The 18,840-nt window shown below is 37.4% G+C and overlaps 1 protein-coding gene across 1 annotated transcript in view; it reads right to left on the bottom strand.

Annotated features, from left to right (window-relative positions):
• The window catches only part of SLC1A1 (solute carrier family 1 member 1), a 60,106-nt gene that overhangs the window by 31,235 nt on the left and 10,031 nt on the right, over positions 1 to 18,840 (bottom strand). Inside the window, exon 2 of the mRNA NM_001310783.1 lies at positions 11,961 to 12,101. Coding sequence (NP_001297712.1) covers positions 11,961 to 12,101 — 141 coding nt within the window. The remainder of the gene's footprint in view (positions 1 to 11,960; positions 12,102 to 18,840) is intronic.

Here is an 18,840-nt window from a genome sequence, read left to right as displayed (position 1 = left end):
AGTTTGCCATACCATTCTACAGAGTTGTCCTAACTGAGCACAAGGGTTTATGTTTCCAGGTATTCTTTTCCTATACATCATAAGAAACTGAATCTTTAATTTGGTGTTGTGATTGTCTAGCAGCAGCAATCACACCTAGACACTTCGGCATCTTTTTTTGCTGCTCTGCAAATTCTAGTGTCATCAAGTGCATCATCTCCTGCAATACTTCTTATCTGTTCTCAAAGCTTGTAATAATACCAGAAGAAATCTAATTAAGTTCAGCAGAAGCTAACAGGATCTTTTCCTTCCATCATCTAACTTCATCTGCAAATGATATAACGGTGTAATCAGCAAGAGGCTGGGCTGTTTACCTGCCTTTGCCAACAGCATGACACTTGATGATCACGATGTAAGTTTTCTCTGTAGATATTGATGCCACTTATCCAGCTCCATAGCACTGGTGGTTGGCTTTTTTCCTTAAATGTCCATAAGTGGCAGAGGGAAAAGTCCAGTTCAAGGGCTTTCCACATTCAAACAATTGCCATCCACAACATAGCTTCTTCCTTGACACTTACAATTTTTCTCTTTAGTAGCTAATTACATTTTTGTGGAGGAATAACTGTAAATCAGCACACATCAACAATTCTCTTAGTTTTCTGATATTTAATTCACAATTGTGACAAAAATATAGCATCAAATGTTACTAATGAGTAGAATACTATGGCTTTTACACCTTCTCATACATGACTCAGATGTTGACTGAAGAACAAAATGCAGTTCTGAAACTGCTCCAAACTGCCATCAGTCTTACAGCTTTAGTTGAGAAAATTCAGTAGATGCTAGAGGAATCATTAAAGAATTTTTAACATCTTCAAAGCTTCCACTTTTAATTCTCCCCCTCCTCCTGCTCTTACCTTCCATTTTGGCTATTCTGGCTGCAATGTGCATGCACTAAGTCATAGGAATGATACTACGAACATCCAGCATTGTCATGTTTAAAACTTTTTCATAGGATATTGCAACCAACATAAGAAAATAGAAAAACATGGGGGATTCTTAAAATGCATATACAGTATTTCAGTAAGCAATCCTTCTAAAGGAACCATAATGGTTTATACAAAAAAAAGCAGTGTTGTTTCATTCCAATGGGTCTGCTATGCTATATGTTGTTGAAAAAAATTACTCTTAGAAAAACACTAGGAAAAAAATAACAAAAGAATGAAGGAATGCAGAAACAGCCCCCTTGATAAATGGAGATCTGTCTGAAATGCATGAAGTCAAATGCTTGACTTTAAAAGATGGAACTGGGAGTATTCTTAATATAAGACATGAACAGTATCAATATGCATCAATATTTCAACTGCACCTGGTGTGGTATGACCTGATCTCTCCGTCTGGTTTGTTTTTCAGAATGCCATTTACCTCCTACTGGCTGTTCTCACTTAATTCTCTAATCTTCACAGAAGTGGTGGTGAAGTCACAATCACAATCTTTCTTAGAGGCATGTAAGCATTTTGAGTTAGCTGCCTTTCCTTCTTTTGCAAGAGAAAACACATAAAACCAGGATTTGGCCCGTATCTTCAGAATTGAGAAAATATTTTTGCTTGAGGAACCATGCACCAAATTCTAGTTCTACTGTTGACTTTTATAGCAAGCTTATTGCTTATTTTCTTATCCCTTTATGAGTCTAAGAGAATCCAAATTTACTCCATAGCTCACTGCCAGTTGTAATCAGCTCAAAAACCGCAAATTCCAGGAAAGAAAGAAATTTCATATATGTAAGCAAAGATTCTATCTTATTTCCATGTAAATTTTATTATCATTTGATAGTTGGTTCACGTATGTTAAGTGGGAAAGTCTCACATCAGTGAAAGGTCTTCTCTGTTGTCCTAAACATGAAGTCAGGTTTGGAGAGATCTTTGAGTCCAAATTGCCTGGCATTATGTGCACAATCTCCCTTGTGACTAAGCAGATCACAGTGATTCTTCCTTAACAGGGACACATGTTGGAGTCACACTTCCTGAGACTCAGAAGGGGTATAAAGAGACTAAATGTTAAATTTGTCAACTAATCTGAAGTTTTTTTTCACCCAGCCAGTCTCTTCCTGATGAAGCTCTATCTGCTTGTTTTTGCAAGGCCTCTTCATTTCCTGTATGAAGAATGTTCTTCTCCGATCTTTTGAAAACAAGGGTGCCAAAGACATCTGTCCTCTGTCTTTTTGCCCTTGGCATAGTATTTCACATGGTGACCTTTGGAATGGAAGGCCCTGTTATATGAACTTCAGGCAGTAACAGCTGCAGGAGAAATCACCGTATCAGCAGTGAAATCAGAGCCTACACTTTATTGAAGCCATCCTTGACTCACCTGTCGTTTTCCCTCTTTTCAAGGGAGTTTCTGAGTCTTTTCTCTCCTTCTCTGCCCATTTACTTGGAATGAACTTTTAGTCCAAGTTTACCCTGACTTTAATAAATCTCCTGAAAGCTCATTTTCTCCATAGTCCCCCTGAGCTTTAAGTTTACTAATTAGGTTCAAAAGGAATTACTGTTCTTCCCTTCCAAGGGCTAAACAGTCTGTCTTCTGCTCTTTTTCACTTTGCTCTCTGGAATTCTCTAGGAAATGTAGTATAGCATCCCTTGCAAATGAACAAGACTGTCAGGACCAAACAAGCAATTCACATGTCTATTCAAATACACAGACATTAAGTCAGTGACATTAAGTCTGACACTTCAGACTGCATGATTCTATTCTCTAATTAATCATTCAACTAAGACACAGAACTCAGATGCTGTTATCTGTATTCACCGTAGATCTTTTCTCAACAATCTTTCACTTGATATGCAACTCCAAGAATTTTTGTTTCTTCCCCGTATTTACTATGTCATGGGGCTCTGCATTCCTCTTTGTGTCTACCCTTCCAGTAGCTAACTGAATGACATATATAGCTAAGTCATGCTAGGAGGACAGTTCTCACCCAGATGTTGCCTGAGAAGATCAGGTAATGAAGGTTTGCCATGGCAAACAGAAGACCCAGTCACTGTGGTATGTAATCGTTCGAACCACATTTTTGGTGACCTACCATCTCTGTCTTTAGTGTTTGTTACCAAAAATCTTCAATTCCTATTCTGTCAGTCCCTCCATAGAGGCAGTTTTCCTATCTGTTCAGATTTCATTGTTGCTGAAAAGGAAAAGCGTTTAACAGCTTGTAGCCATTATGGTTTCAGTAAACTTGATAGAAATGTAACTAATCTCCTTTTCTTTGAAGAAAATTTTTATTCTTCTACTAGTACAGTTCTGTAAATGCAACATAAGAATGTCTTAGAAACGAGTTGATGAAAGCTTGCAAATTAGTGGTTGGGAAGGGGGAAGAGGGGCAAATGTGATGAATAAGCATCTGTTAGTTCTATTTAAATACCACAAAAACATTTTAAAACAGAAAATTTTCAAATCCTACTTATATGATCTAATGAGACTACCACTGGGTTAGCAAGATAAATACTGGTCTTCTGACTTTGAAGAGGCACTGAAAAAAGCAGATTTTTTTTTTTTTCCTGAAGAAACAGAGTAGAGCATGGAATGTATTAAGAGTTACAAAGAATACTCAATACTGACAGGGAGTGTCCTGGATGATTCAGGAAGCTTTTGAAAAAGTAATTGTTACAAACCTTCTAAATACCAGATAGAAAGGAATAAATAAATGGGATATTAATAGTTTATGGAAATCAAAGCGATTAAATCATTATAAAATGGTACAGTTCAAGTAACATGTCCAGAAAAATGTCTGACCCCAGATGTCAGTTCATTAACAGGTTGCTGTGCTGTTCTGTGAGCAGTTGGCAAAATCACCATTGCAGTGTTGTATTATGATCTTTCCCTATAGACCTGATTGGACTACAAGCATAGAAAGAAGATATTAGTACTGACTTTCATTCGTCTTATTTGCAAATAGTATCACTTGTACAAAAAAACCACATTTTTCCTCTAGAAAGCTTTTAGAGGCTACAAAAACACGTTAGCACCTTTTCAGAAGATTCAATGTTCCTTGGGTGGAATATAATAAGAGCCTACAAAGAATGAAGATGACATCAATCTGCCAAGCTGGACAGGCTAGGAAAATGCATAGGAGAAATCACATTCAGTTCATGAATACAGCAGAAACAGCTTCTGCATTGTTGCAGGAGAAATATGTATGGAGTGAATATAGAAAACTCAAGAGTACTGAAACTAGCTGAATTACTCCAGAATTACTGGTGGTAGAAGTTGTAGCTTATAGGTGTACAAGTTTTAGCTTCCAGATTGTCATAAAGAAAACTTTAACATGACATATTTCTTAATTGATCATGAAGTCCACAGATACAGAAATTGAGTAAAAAAGTGAATGCAGTTGGTTTTACTTAGTGGAATTGTTGCTTTATGTGCTGAGCTCCAGAACAGAAGAGCTGAGGACACCAACTCACTTCACATCCACACACACTGGTGTCACCAGCAGACCCACAGTGATATAGCTGGGATGGGAGGCAGTGGCTGCCAATGCTGCAGAACAGCTGCTGTACTGGGGCTCTTTGCCCTTGAGAGCTGGTGGTAATCACGCTCCATGAACCAGAAGTCCATTTCAAAGTTTTATTACTGTAATTTAAAGCCTTAAATAATATAGGGGCTGTCTCAGTTGCATGAGATCACTAATATTGATGGGTAAGAAGAAAATGATTGTTATAGGAGTAATCCAATGGGGATGAGCACAAAACTTTGTCCAGCAGCCCATGACTATGCAGTCTTCCCTGCCTCAATGACTGCACATGGACAGTGGGGATAGGACCTTCAGTATCCCTCAGTACAACTGAAGGTAAAACTCATTAACAGTAGTCTACCAGTTCTCGCCCTTTGTCCAGTGTACATGATAGAAAGGGACAAGGTGAATTCCCTGCCTGAGCTCTGGTAACAATGTTATTACTGCTGTACAATGGATTTGCTTTCTTGCTGGTTCTTGTGACATCTGAAACATAGAAATGCAACTGGAGAGTGCAAATATTGCAAGAGAGAGTCTCTGAGTATGTTAAGCCAGATTGGGGCTTATCCAGTAGGTGGAAACTAGCACTTGTTCATGATGCACAGGGCCTGTTAACAATGCCTCGATAGCAGAGCACCTCTCAGTAGAGAATGCAGGAATGGAAACTGTTGATGCAGCTATTACCCACCTCAGGAATGCTGATACCAAAAGAAAAGTTATTTTGAAGCTTTCAGGAGATTCAGGCTGGATGTTGGGAAAAGGTTCTTCACTGAGTGGGTGGTCGGGCAATGGAACAGGCTCCCCAGGTAAGTAGTCATGATACCAAGCCTGTCAAAGGACAAGAAGCATTTGGACAATGCTGTCAGACATACGGTCTGATTTTCAGGTGGTCCTGTGTGGAGCCAGGAGTTGGACTTAATGATGGGTCCCTTCCAACTCGGGATATTTTAGGATTCTATACATTTAGAGAAAACAAAATAGTTTTGTTCTCTCACCTTCCTATGCCCATTCACAGTACTTTAAATTTGTGGACTTTTTATACCTGATGGAGCTAGTAGATCTACTCCGAAGCATAGCCACAGTGCGTTCGGTTGTGTGTTCTAACTGTAATTATTAATAAAATTGGGGGAGTTGTTTGTCTGAGCTCTTCTGAATTTTGAAGATAAACTAAATGAGAAATAAGAACAACCTGATTAATACTCCGATTTTTCTCATTGCATTCCGAGTCTTTTGTCTCCCATTTTGTCTTCTTTGCCACAAAATATGGTTTTGCGATAAAGCAATTTAGTAAATTCCCCAAAGTAGACCAAGGAAGGAAACTGCCTCTTTAGTTTTGAACAATGGGAAAGAACAAATAATTTGAGATACCCTTCCATCAGCCATGAATCAAGATCCTCTTCCCATAGGGAAAACAACGGTTTCCACAAATGGGAAAACTCATTGGCCTCCATACTTCACTGGGAACATACTTCTCCCTCACACAGCTGTAAAATCCTAGTCAGATAGACTCGAGTAAAATAATCTTTATACTATGATAAAGAAGTGCAAAGAAAAAAGTGTGCAGTTGGTACTGGGACAGGTGAAACTAGCAGGATGCTTCAGACAGTACTGCAGCAATAACCAACACAGGCCCTCAAGTAGGAAAAATTTATTTCTATAGTCATGGAAACCTAGTGGATTGGAGCCTCACCAGACTCACAGTAAGGCAGATATTTTATTTATGGCTCACACAGAGCTGCCCTCAGAAAGGTGGTTAATACTTTTTTTCATTGTTTCTGAGTTTTGTTGTGTGTAGGCTACACACCGCATCAGTTCTTCTGAGAAATTTTAGTTTTCCTCCTAATGAATACTCTATAACAAGTTCAGTTTCAGAGCTGGGAAACTCCCATGCATGTGTCCTAGCCTCTTTGGAGCTGCCTATGAGGACTGGAAATGCAGGGAGGGCCAGAAACACACAGAAAAGTTTTAATAATGTTTTACTAGGCAGAAAATACGAGAAATGATGGAAAGACTATTTCAGGCATTAAAACAGATGTTGAATAGCTGATAAAATCATGTCCTCAAGATTGAGATCTGTGACACGTACCTGGTGTGTTCTGTGTTGCAATTTTTCCATGACATGGAAAACAGAACAGGCACTATTGTGACAGAGCTAAGACTACTGGCATTTATGAATGACCCTGAAAATTTAATTAAAAGTCATTTATCAGACATGTGATTCCAGTTTTTAGAGGAAGTTACTATTAGAGAACAGTCTATCCCTAAAGAAAGGCATTCACATAATGGTTTGTAGTTTGAAAGTCAATGAGGCAGGCAGACTGAAGTATCACTAACTTAGAAGGACTGACTGAAGAGGGATGGGAATCAAAGCCCATTTTAGTACCCGAAGGGCTGGAGTTGTTGGTTACGCTGGCTACTAACACATGACATGTGTGCAAGAAAGAAGGCCAGAAACCTTGTGCTGATTAGCTAGTTACAGGCTTGGTCATGTAAGTTCACTGAACTTGTACCCAAACATGGAGCATAACAGCCCAGAAAACTGGACAGTTGTCTCCACCCTAAGCTCTGTTGTGATCCTGACAGGAAATAGATTTGCAAACAGTTACTGCCATTATACTGGGGAACAGCTTACACAGTGAACCTCAATCCATGAAAAAGAAAGCTAAAAGTGATTAAAGGGGCTGGTCTGCTCAGTGTGCAGACATACATGTATGATGAGATATCCTTCAAAATTCTAAAGATTTTTCATTCTCTCAAAATCAGAATTGTGAGTTTCCATTACTTTCAAAGATAGTTTACAGGCTTTGAAGTACTCTACAGTTATTTAGATTTAGATTTAAGCCCCAAACTCCCAGGAAGCATGCCAGAAATTTCCCCTACTACTTCTCCATACAGGGTACCTAAAATAATCTATTTTTGGTACTTGTCAAAACATGTCTTCTTTTAGAGCAGTACTTTAAAGAAGCTGATTTGGCTTGTTGAGTGTTACATTCAGTACAGGTGTGGTTCTGTATGTCATAGCAACTGTCGTTAAGTAACAGGTTAGGCTTCTGATTTTTGTTTTCAAATTTTTCTATGACAATACAGGAGGAAATATTAAAGACAAACAATTCCTTCACATGTATGGTGCATTATTGTACAAATAGTGACTTTGAATAACAGCAGTGTAGGGAGATTAAAAAGAACTAAGTACTTGGGACTTTATTATTAGTGGTAGGCTTATGGATCAGAGTATCCACCAAAATAATTATGAGAAGAAGAGAATTATTACAAGCTGGTCTCTGAGGCTAACTAATTTAAAAGAACAGCATTACTCAGACTCATCTGCCTCTTATTATTTTCACTTTTTTCCAGTAAATAAATGCTTATTGTTTGTGTCAGTTTTTTATTAGCCCACAGTTCAGCCTCCAGGCAGTTAAATGGAAAAAATCCACAAGTTTCAGATTGCACACTATGCAAAATAAATATGCAAGTATCTTTTCCCTTTTTTACACTCTGAGGAACTGAATTTGTGAAGGAAAATCACTTTGTGTAAAGCTCTCTATTTAACCACAAGAGGGAGAATTTTGCCTTCAGTTTGAAAAGAGACTGTGCGTTCTTGCTCTAACTGAAGAAGTCTGTGAGAGCTTTTTCCACTAAGACAGGAATTGCTCTAACATGTTAAAGTTACTAATACTTAAATTTTGCAGAAATTCCTGAAATATCAGTAAGGAATAATTTTCATCACTGTCTTTGCTCTACACTTGATTTACATCATTATGTCCAAATGGACAGAAATCTGGTCCCTGCAGTTATATGTAGCTCTCTGTCTCAAAAAAACATGTATAAAGTGATGTTAGTCAGGATGTGAAACTACCAAACTATGACATTATAATTTTTTAAAAATATAAAACTCTGGATTGCCTTTTCAGTAACATTTTCTGAAAAAAAAATAAAAATTATATATATATATATATATATATATATATACACGTTATTGGTCATCAAAATCCTGTATTTTGAAATGATTTATATTCACAAAATACATTTCTGCTATTTTAGGCATCAAAACTTCCTAGATGCCTTTGGACCCAACCAACTACGTGGTTTGGTAACAAATATGCACCAAACGAACCACTGCAATTGTTTCTGTGCACACTTTTAGCCTGCTGCAGAGGCATAACATCACGATAACATTTAACCTCCTGTCCTGGTTAGCTAACTGGAATCCCCTTAGCTTGTGAGCTACAAATGTGTGTACAGAAGGCTGGCATTCGGACTCAATCAATATCACTAGTTTTACTGCAGTAGCTTCTTGTTTCAGGTCCCTAAATGTCTGCCACTGAGCACATGAACATGTACATAGGTCTGACAGCTGTGAACATCAGATATACACTCTACAGGGGTCTGAAAACTGACATTCTCTATCCTGAAAAATACACAGATCCTGAAGAAGTGGATGTACTCAGATGACCTCTGATCCCAGCAATGACAGCCAACTTGCAGGTTGTATATTCTGTGTTTAGTCAATAATTATGAAATTCCTTCTAAAGAAAATACTTTTGTGTCTGATTCCAAGGAAGGTTCACAGCCAAATGCAGAGAGATGTGCTGTTGACATTAACTTGACACTACCTTGTTTACAGATATAGCTTAAGATAGACCCTGCATCTTCCTTTAAATTTTCATTCCTCTCCTTGTTCTATTCCATACAGCATGTTTTGAAAGTGTGAATCTTGCTTTGGCACTAAAATTCTGAACTGCAAAGAGGTCATGTTGTTTACCTTTACTTTAGATAGTTTTTCACACAGTCCCTCAAAAAACCTTGAAGACAAGCTTACAGAATAGAGGTTAGATGAGTGCACAGTGAAGTGTAGTGAACACTGGCTCAATGGCTAGGCTCAGAGGGTTACAACCACTTGCAAAAATCTTGTTGGAGGCTAGTCACCCCAGGGTAAAAATGGGTACAGACACTTTTTGCTGTTTTCATTGGTAAGCCAGATGAGGAGGCAGAATGCATCATCAGTAAGTTCAGAGATGATACAGAACTGGGAGAAGTGACAGACAAGCTGGTTGTGTTGACTTTCATAGACACCTGAATAAGCTGGAGAATTTGTTTGAGAGACATCTCATGAAGACGAACAAGGAGAAATGCAAAATGCTGCATCTGGGGAGGAATAAAGCCAGGCACCACTACATTCTGGAGGCCAACTGGCTGGAGAACAGCTCTGTAAAGAAGAATCTGAAGACCTTGTTGGACAACAAGCTGCCCATGAGCCAGCAATGTAACCTCATGACCAAAGTTGCCAACAGCCTCCTGGGCTGCATTAGCAAGCCCACTGAAAGCATATGGAGGGAGCTGATCTTTACTCAGCACTTATGAGGACACACCTGGAGTAACATGTCCAGTTCTGGGTTCCCCAGTAGAAAAAAGCTAGGGACTTACTTGAACCAATGCAGGAAAGGGCTGTAAAGGCAATGATGGGACTGGAACATCTCTCACATGGGGAGAAGCTGAGAGCTTGGGCTATTCAGCCTGGAGGATAGAAGGCTTAGAGATATCTTATTCACATGCACAATATGAATATGAACATACCTGATGGGAGGGAATGAAAAAGACAGAGCTAGGCTCTTCTCGGGGGTGCCCAAAGACAGGGCAAAAGGTAACAGGGCATGAGTTAAGAAACACGGGATTTCATCTGAACACAAGAAAACACTGTTTTACTTGGCAGGTGGTCAAACAGGTTGTCCAAAGGGGTTGTAGACTTTCCATCCTGGAAGATATTCATAACATAGTCAGACATAGTCCAAGACAACTTGCTCTAGCTGACCCTGTTTTGAGCAATGGGCATGGACTAGATGGTGTCGAGTTCCCTTGAAACCTCAACCATTCTGTGAGGTTCTATATGAAAGACAAATAATGACTACTGTGCTTTATGACTATACACAGCCTTCTTTTATTCAAGAAAATTTATCAATTTTACCTCTTCTTCCTTGCCTAAAACCTTAACATGTAAGTGTAAAAAATAAGCTCCGCTTTTCTATGTATATGCTAAGGTCAGAAGTAAAGTGTCTCATTGTCATCATTTTATATGAGTTCAATTCTAGTAATCTGCAATCTTTAAAATCCAAGTTAATGCTAGTAGTTAAAAATGCAGTTTACTCCTACTTGAATGCCAAGCATCAAATAGCTGCATAATATTTTTAACAGCATGATTCCTGTTTCCCCCCAGAAGTGCTGGACAGGGATAGATCATTTCATTGTTATCCTAATTGTATCATTTACTTCTGAAAACACAGGCCCAACTTTACCCACAAATCAACACTTGCTTGAAAAATGAAATGTATTGGTCTTTTAGCATTTTTTTCCTAGGTCTCCTGACACAGACTCAATTTCAGTATGATAAAAGTAGAGCTTAGTTTTCCTTTGCTTTCTGTGTCATTCCTTCCTCTCTGTAAAAATGCTGCTACCCTTTCTATTGATTATAACACCAAGCCCTTTTTATGCCTCCTCTGTTCTTCACTCCTTTTCTTAAACCAACAACATTTTCACAGCAGGATCTAAATTCCCCTTCCATTCCCTGACCATAACAAGCTTTCCACAGTCAAATATCTGATATATTTCCATGACCATCCAACTAAATAACAAACACCAAGGCATGAATGCAGTCCTAAAGTACAGGATTTGTGGAAACAAAAGAAAACAGGGTAGTGACAAATGTCTGGCTTCCTTTACCTTGTCAGAAAGACTATTTGACTTCCAGTTCTATCTCTTCTCTTTGGGTTTGCTCCTGATCTTTCCAAATATCTCCTAATGAGCGAGCTGTTAGCAAATTCTACCACGCCAAGGCTTGGGTTCCAAACAAGAGCTTGCTTACTCTCCTGCATTTCTGCAAAATTCCTTTGAATAACACATACCAAACAGAAAAAAAATAAAAAATCTTTTTTTTTTGTGCGTGTGTGTGTGTGCTAATTTATAGCATTCTGCCAGGTGAGTAAATTAAATGGCTCCACAGAGAGATTCAGCAAATGCCAAATTGCACCAAACCTCATGCAAGGAACCTCATAGGAGTTTGCAGAGACTAGGATAAGTTAGGTGAGGAATCATCTTTCTTTGACAATAAAATATGAAATCACCTCTCCTTTTCTTACAAAATAGTGGCATAAGACTATTTATAATAGTTAACTCTCGAGAATATTCAGTTGCAGCTTTGAGCTTGCAATTTGCAACTGTTTGGTTAAACAGTTGGGAAGGAATCTATACACATGGAAGTTATTACCTCATGGCTTTTTATAACTTCATTACTAAATACCAGTGATAATCCTTCCAAACTCATTCTCATTATAAATAGAAAATTGTATTCTAAATGTATGCATCTGTATTTTTTATTATATAGTTCCATCAAATTGTTTTTGAAGGTTATTTCTTTTAGAAAGAAAAGTTAAACCACACTGAAAATCACAACAGCAAACTGCACAGTTCCAGTCATACATACCTGTGATCATACTTGATATGATTAATGGCAGAATGATGAGTTTGAGCATTCTCATCAGCACCTCCCCAGGAAAGGAAAAGTAGAATTTATCCAAGTTAGACAGCTTGCCGTATTCCCGTACCAGCATGCCAACTCCAATACCTAAAAGACATATTAAAAATGCAACATGATTTAGCTGTAATTTATAAGGGAGATGTGGAGAAGAGGGAAGAAAAAGAGAAGGTATATAAATCAAAAAAAGTGAACATTAAACACATTTTTATCACTGTGGTGGAACTTCTAAAACAAATCCTTTAGGTATTCCTTTTCTGTTCTATATATTGTGATAGTAACAGTAATAAACACCACAAATAATTGTGAATTTGGAAGATTTCTTAGATGTGTCTTTGGACACATCTTGATTATGCCTTCTGATTATCAGTCCAGTCCAGTGGTGACTTTTTACCTGTTTACACTAGCATCTGAAGATCCCAAGCTGTCATTAATAAATGAGTATTAAAATAAGCACTATTGCACATTAAAAAGGAAGTGGTATGATAGAGTACTTTGGATGCATTGTTGAAAATATACCTATGCAGCAGCAATAGTTTCAGTATTTACCACTGTACAGAACCAGAAAAGAGCATGACTACAATTAATAACTACTAAATTAATTTAATGATTTCAAGGAAACTGATCAAATAAAATAATATTCTGCATATTTCACGCTCATTCTTCTACATGACCAATCTACAAAATATTAGACAACGAGTATAATCAGTAATTCAGCCATGATGCAAAGCACTTTGTATTCTTATTATCTTTGGATTCAATGAATTATTAAATAATTCTAGCTTCTGAACAAAATAAATCATAGGCTGAAAGACAAATTTCTTTCAAATTTTGATGTGCATTATGTTCATTTTCTATTTTAACATGGGGTAAAAAGTGAAAATCACTGGTATAGGAAATGTATTCATCAGTGTTTTCAGAAAGCAGCACAACTTGTTTTCTTAAGCAACTGCAGACTCGTTAATTTGAATATACTCTTGAATTCATTATTTTGCATTGCACTTTCATAAATTGTATTTTACTTGCTTACTCTTTATCCCTTCTTTTCATTTTCCTAGTCTGGGTTCACAGAAATAAGTAAAACATTACACAAGTGTTTCCCATAAGTGTCTTAAATACCATCTCTACTACAGACGTTGTTTTAAAGGAAACATCATTATCATACATGAACTCTGAACTGTATTAGTCCTGGCTAGTTGGAACATTGAGAGACTCAAATTCTAACTAGATTTGATATTAGACAAGGCCACTCAAAAGCTTTCACTACCCATTGAGTGGTGAAAGGTTTTTTTCATATTAATAGCCTCAATGAAGTTATTAACAGACTCACTGAAGTTAATGGAATTGCTTAAATCCCTTTGTGTTTTGGTGATGTCAGTGATGTATATTTTGCAACACAAAAGCAAAAAAGGTGCATCCAGCTTTTACCATTCTCATTGACTCATGTAAACTTGCAGCATCCCAGGAAAGCTAGTAGCGCCCAAGCCAAACTTGCCTCTTCCCTCAGTTTTATTTTTGATGGTACACAAGGCTTTTAAGTTAGATATTGTAACATATGACTAAAGAGGCTGATAAGACAGGCCTCTCATTTTAAGTCATTGAAATTGTAGAAGCAAACAACACCAGCAGGTTCAAAAACAGATTTAGGCAAATCCACAGACAACTGGTCTGTACTGTTGATACTGAAAAAAAGAGATAGGGATCCCTTATTCAGTGGTGTACTATAGTAGAAACTCATTAACGTTCTCATATAGAAAGCAGGAAATTTTGAAAAAAATCTTCCCTAAAGATTCACCATGGGGGTGGTTTGTGATAGTTCTGTTGTCTAACTGGATGTTAGCTGACACAAAAATGTAAACTAGCTACTTGCACAGAATTTTCCTCTGATAGCACAGAAAGACAATGAACTGTCCTCTGTTCTGCACTTGCAGAAACAAAATGAAGGAAAATAGAAGCAGATTATAAATTCCAACCAAGTCTTTACTGCTAATAAGGAAAATGAACATGTTAACATGTTTCCAGGCAAATGGGAGCAACTATTAAGATTTTTGATTGGTGTGTTCTTTTCCAATGAACAAAGACAGCTTAAACTCCTTGCAATACATTGAATCTTAATAGTCTTGAAGATATTTGCAATATTATGTAAATGCCCTTGATCTATGAACGATAAGACACAATGCTCTCTACTTCTAACCTAGTGCTAAGCTAAAAGTGTTGAAAATAATTAATCAGCACTCTGAGATAAGCCCAAGAAAGATTACTCAGCTTGTAAAATGGTTACACGTTTTGAAGTAAGTTGCTAAGATTTTGATCCCGCAAATACCAGTGTAAACAGCTGAACATAAGCATATAAGTATTCTCCCTGACTTCAGACTATTCACACAATTAAGACAGACATATGCTTAAATTGCAGCAATACTAGACTGTATTATTATAAGACGTTGTGCAATTACATTTTATGATAAGATACGGGGCATTCTACTTTACATACTGGATACAGCTGTCAGGTTGATGTACAGCTGATTCTGTATTTCTGAAGCTTGCAAGAGATTTACAACAGTGAGGAAGTATGTGCCTTTCCCTAGATGCTGCTCCCTTCTTCATCACATAGCACAGTGGAAGACATCTTCCTTTTGCATACCTTGACACAAGGTAAAAAGCATTCCCATGCCAAACAAGATTACAGACATGTACCTGTAGCAACCTCCATTTTAACCAGACTCCCCCACTCCTGCTCTGATCCTACCAAGCTTATGTTGCAAATGGCTCTTGATGCTAGACATATTCCTCACAGTCTTAATAAAGATGGACATACACAATGTATTATCTGTGACAGAAACAGGCAAACGTTGCCCAGAGTAGTCAGAAATGTGCCTTCAAATGAAGCGTTAGCCTACAGGAAGGAATGTCACAAGCACTGTGCAGATGCGCACACTGAAGATGTCTAGCACTAACTCAGGTGATTCTGAGTTGTGTCTATCTTCAGGTTATACCTTAGATGTTTTAAAGGGAAAAAAAAAAAAAAAAGATAATTATGATACAAAGAAAGGGGGATACTTGTGATCCACTGCATTTTGAAATAAAGTTGATGAAAGCGTATTTTGCCTCCTTCTCCTGATCAGGAGTGACCAAGACATTTTGTAACTACGTGCCAAGTGGCAACTGTAATATTGGACTATCTGGAAAGTTTGATCGTTACACATTTAGTAGGATTACTATAAGGTAGAACGATTCACCCTCATGTTCATTCTTCAGAGGTCGCTTTTCTACTTCCTTGAATTTTACTACAAAAACTTTTCAGGTCCTCTCAAAACTTTACCAGAGTTTCCTTATGCTTTTTTGCTTGTATACCTGTAATAGTGTTTTTTGTTGTCGTTGTTGTTGTTTGTTTGTTGTTTTGTTTGTATTGTTTTGTTGGGGGTATTACTTATCTAGTGACAGTAATTGCATTGTTGCTTTCACTTCCATGTTCACACTATTATTTTTTATCAGACATGGCAACCATATCCATATTAACTTCTGCACAATAACAAAACACAGTAAAATGCAGCTACCATTTAAGTGAAGATAGCACCTACCATCTGCTGTTAGAATTTAGCATGGGAAAATAGGAAGATTTTTTTTTGGTAGCAGTAACAAGAGATGGTTAGTAAGCAGAATAAATTTGCTTCTGTACTGGAACTGGATGATACAGAACTTTTTGATCCTCATCTCAATAACCAAGTCACTGGAATTTTCTTCCTGGGAATTCTAACACACAAAAAGAAGTGTGACCCAGCAGGAATATACTTCATGTGGTCACTACTGTTATTAACATCACACCAATTACAGCAACCCTGAACAAGTATAAATGAAAGTTTTGTAAAATGTTATTTTCTCTTTATGAATGCTACTCATACTCCACTATTTGTGAAAATAATTCTTACATGTGTAATTACATCTCACAACTACAAACTCTACAGTAGGCAATGCCTCTACTATTTGTTTTTTCCTGTCTTTTTATCTGTTTAACATTTATGTAATATTTTACTTCTTCCTTTCTAAAGTGCTGAACATCATTTTTCCCCACTTTCCCTCTTCCTCCTTCCTCAGTTTCAGCCACTCTTCTTCTCCACAATAAACTGTTTTTATTTCCTTTCTACCTTCTCTCCTTGCTTTTCCTTCTTGCACATGTGGCTAACTTAGGTTAAGATTATTACTGTAATAGTAATCGTCTACTTACTGCTTAATTGCACACACCGTTTAGGGTCCAGACTTCTGCAACAGCAGGCATAAGGGAATGAAGGTGCGTAAACAGTACAATCCCATGGCTTTAATTTAATTTTCTGAGGAAAATTTACCCTTTCAACTGTGCATCAACACTACATACTGTATAACATGGTATCTACACTTTCCCTCCCAGCAAATGCTAACGCAGAAAGTGAAAGCTGTATTCTGTGCCCTCGTGACTGCAAAGCATGAAGCAGCCAGAGAAGGCCACATCTGTCTGACCCCATAAGCAACAACAAATGCCCTGGCATTACTCACCCAAGTAGCAGAGTCTTTCAGCAAACTTGGTAACAGACAGAAAAATATTCAAAAAGGGTTAAAAATGCAAACTAAGAGAAGATAGGGGTGAGGAAGAAAAAAAGATCTGAAGAAAACCACAAAAACTGAGTACATCAAAAGAAATCTGTTACTACCCATCTTCCAGACAGTCCCATGAGTTACAGCATAAAAATCTAGAGGGAATACACTTTTCTTTATAGGATGATCCAATTCTTCTGTTGTGTTACCAAAGAAAAGGGGAGCAGTATCTGGAGCTGACTGCACTGCAGGTAGCACTCAGTCAATTGATTACACCTACCAGCCCTCAAGCTTTTCAGAACCTGGAAATGATGGCTGTATGAGAACATGACAGAACCAGTCAGCCTTGCGTACGCGTATGTAATGAGCAAACCACAGAAATCAGTCAAAATGTGTCCTGGGAGACTACTAAATTGTAGGTTCTGCAGAGCTGCAAAGGTAACTGTGATGTTTGGACATCTGGTGAAAAATTATTAATCAGCACCTAACTACTAAAAGTATGTCTTTTTCCATATTGCTGTGGTTTTTGTTTGTTTTTGTTTTTTCCTTCCCTGAAACTTTCTCTATGGAAAATGGCATATTATTTGCATGGGAATGACTACAGAATTATTACATTTCTCTTATAGTAGTATGCTGCAGTTCATGACATAGATTTGGAAATGAGTAAGAAAAGAAACACCCCCTTGTTTAAACAAATTTCATAATCTCTGGGCTCATCTGTACTAGCTTACATGGGGAATGTCACAGATAATACTACAGTTACTGTAAACTTGCCAAAACATGCTGTCCTCAGCAGCCATGTGAGCCACTGCATGTAGAGACTACTTGCAATTTTTTCTGTATCACAGACAGTGATGGCTAAGTCCTTAAGTTTTTTTCTGTATAACAACTTGGGATTCAACACAAGTCAGATCTCAAATTTAAAAACTCAGAACCACTAGAGTAGTTGAATCCAATCAGGACATGCAGTATGAAGTGACTGTAGTTAACTGTTTTATGTTATTATCGTTGTGGCTTAAACACTCTGAAGAACATGGTATCTTGGAGAACAAGATGACGAGACATTTTGTGGCTTGACTTTCTTTACTTTCACTCACAGGCCAAAAACTCAGAATTTAGAAATAAGTAAGCGAAGCCCATGCAAAGACATGCCTGGTCCTGCATCTGATTGGAAGAGAATATAAGCCAAAATTCAATACTCAACAGGTAGGACTCCCTATTATGTTATTTGCACTTAGGGATGACAACACTGACACAGGGCTGCATGATGTTAATTGAGAGGGTTTCTCACTCCACCAGTGTGCATGACACCACAGAAACTGCAAATCATCTCCAACTCTCACTGCGTTATCATGGGAAGGATCCTTAAGAATGAGCTATGAAGAAGATGAGGGAAAAAATAAATAAATCCAGTGTATATTTCTGGAGAACAACCAGTCATTTTGTAAATTACTGAATTACACCATGCCCCTCACTGAAAAAAACAACAACATGGTACTTCTTTTTCCTGTTTGCCTGTAATTTCGGCATGTAGAAACTCTTTTTCAATGGAGCAGAGACAGTGATTCTGTCTGATGCTGATAGACAGTGGGAGAATTATTTAACTCTGATAATGGTTAAGAGATTAAAAAATGTGGGCGTGGTTCAATTCTGATATTATTTAATTGTACTGTAGCAACAAAGTGATAAAACTCTTTATATTTTCATATGATATGCTGTTCACATGACAGACTAAAATACTTGTGGGTCTTAATTGTGTTATCTTTATAGCAGATGATTCACAAGACAGATAAAGCTGGCAAACAAAGTTCACTGACTTAGTCTGAAACACAATATAAAACATTCAATATAAACATGACAAATTGCAGCGCAATGTATTTGGAATCTGTGATACAGAGTCTTTTAGCAATATTTTATAATATCTGTTTTGTTTCTGCTCTCTCTAAAGTTACTGTAATATTACTGGCTGTTTCTTAACTACACAGGAGTACAAAGTACCTAACCTCAAAACAGTCAAATGGAGGGTGTAGAATATTACAGTAAAGCTATTAATGTAACTCTTTGGATTAATTTTAACCTTTTGTAACATTATGGATTTCACACTGTTTCACATTTTACTTGACAATTAATATTATTTCTAATAAACAAAGTGATGTTGGCTGAAGAAAAAACAGGATTATTAGAAAACTGTAGGCAACTACTAAGGTAGGATTTAGAGTTACCAGGTCTAATTGTATGGCAACAGATCTTAACTCTTCATATG

The sequence above is a fragment of the Anas platyrhynchos genome, chromosome Z, assembly GCF_047663525.1.
Source record: "Anas platyrhynchos isolate ZD024472 breed Pekin duck chromosome Z, IASCAAS_PekinDuck_T2T, whole genome shotgun sequence".
NCBI lineage: Eukaryota > Metazoa > Chordata > Aves > Anseriformes > Anatidae > Anas > Anas platyrhynchos.
The sequence above is the reverse complement of the archived record's forward strand: the minus strand, read 5'-3'. Positions and strand labels throughout refer to the sequence as shown.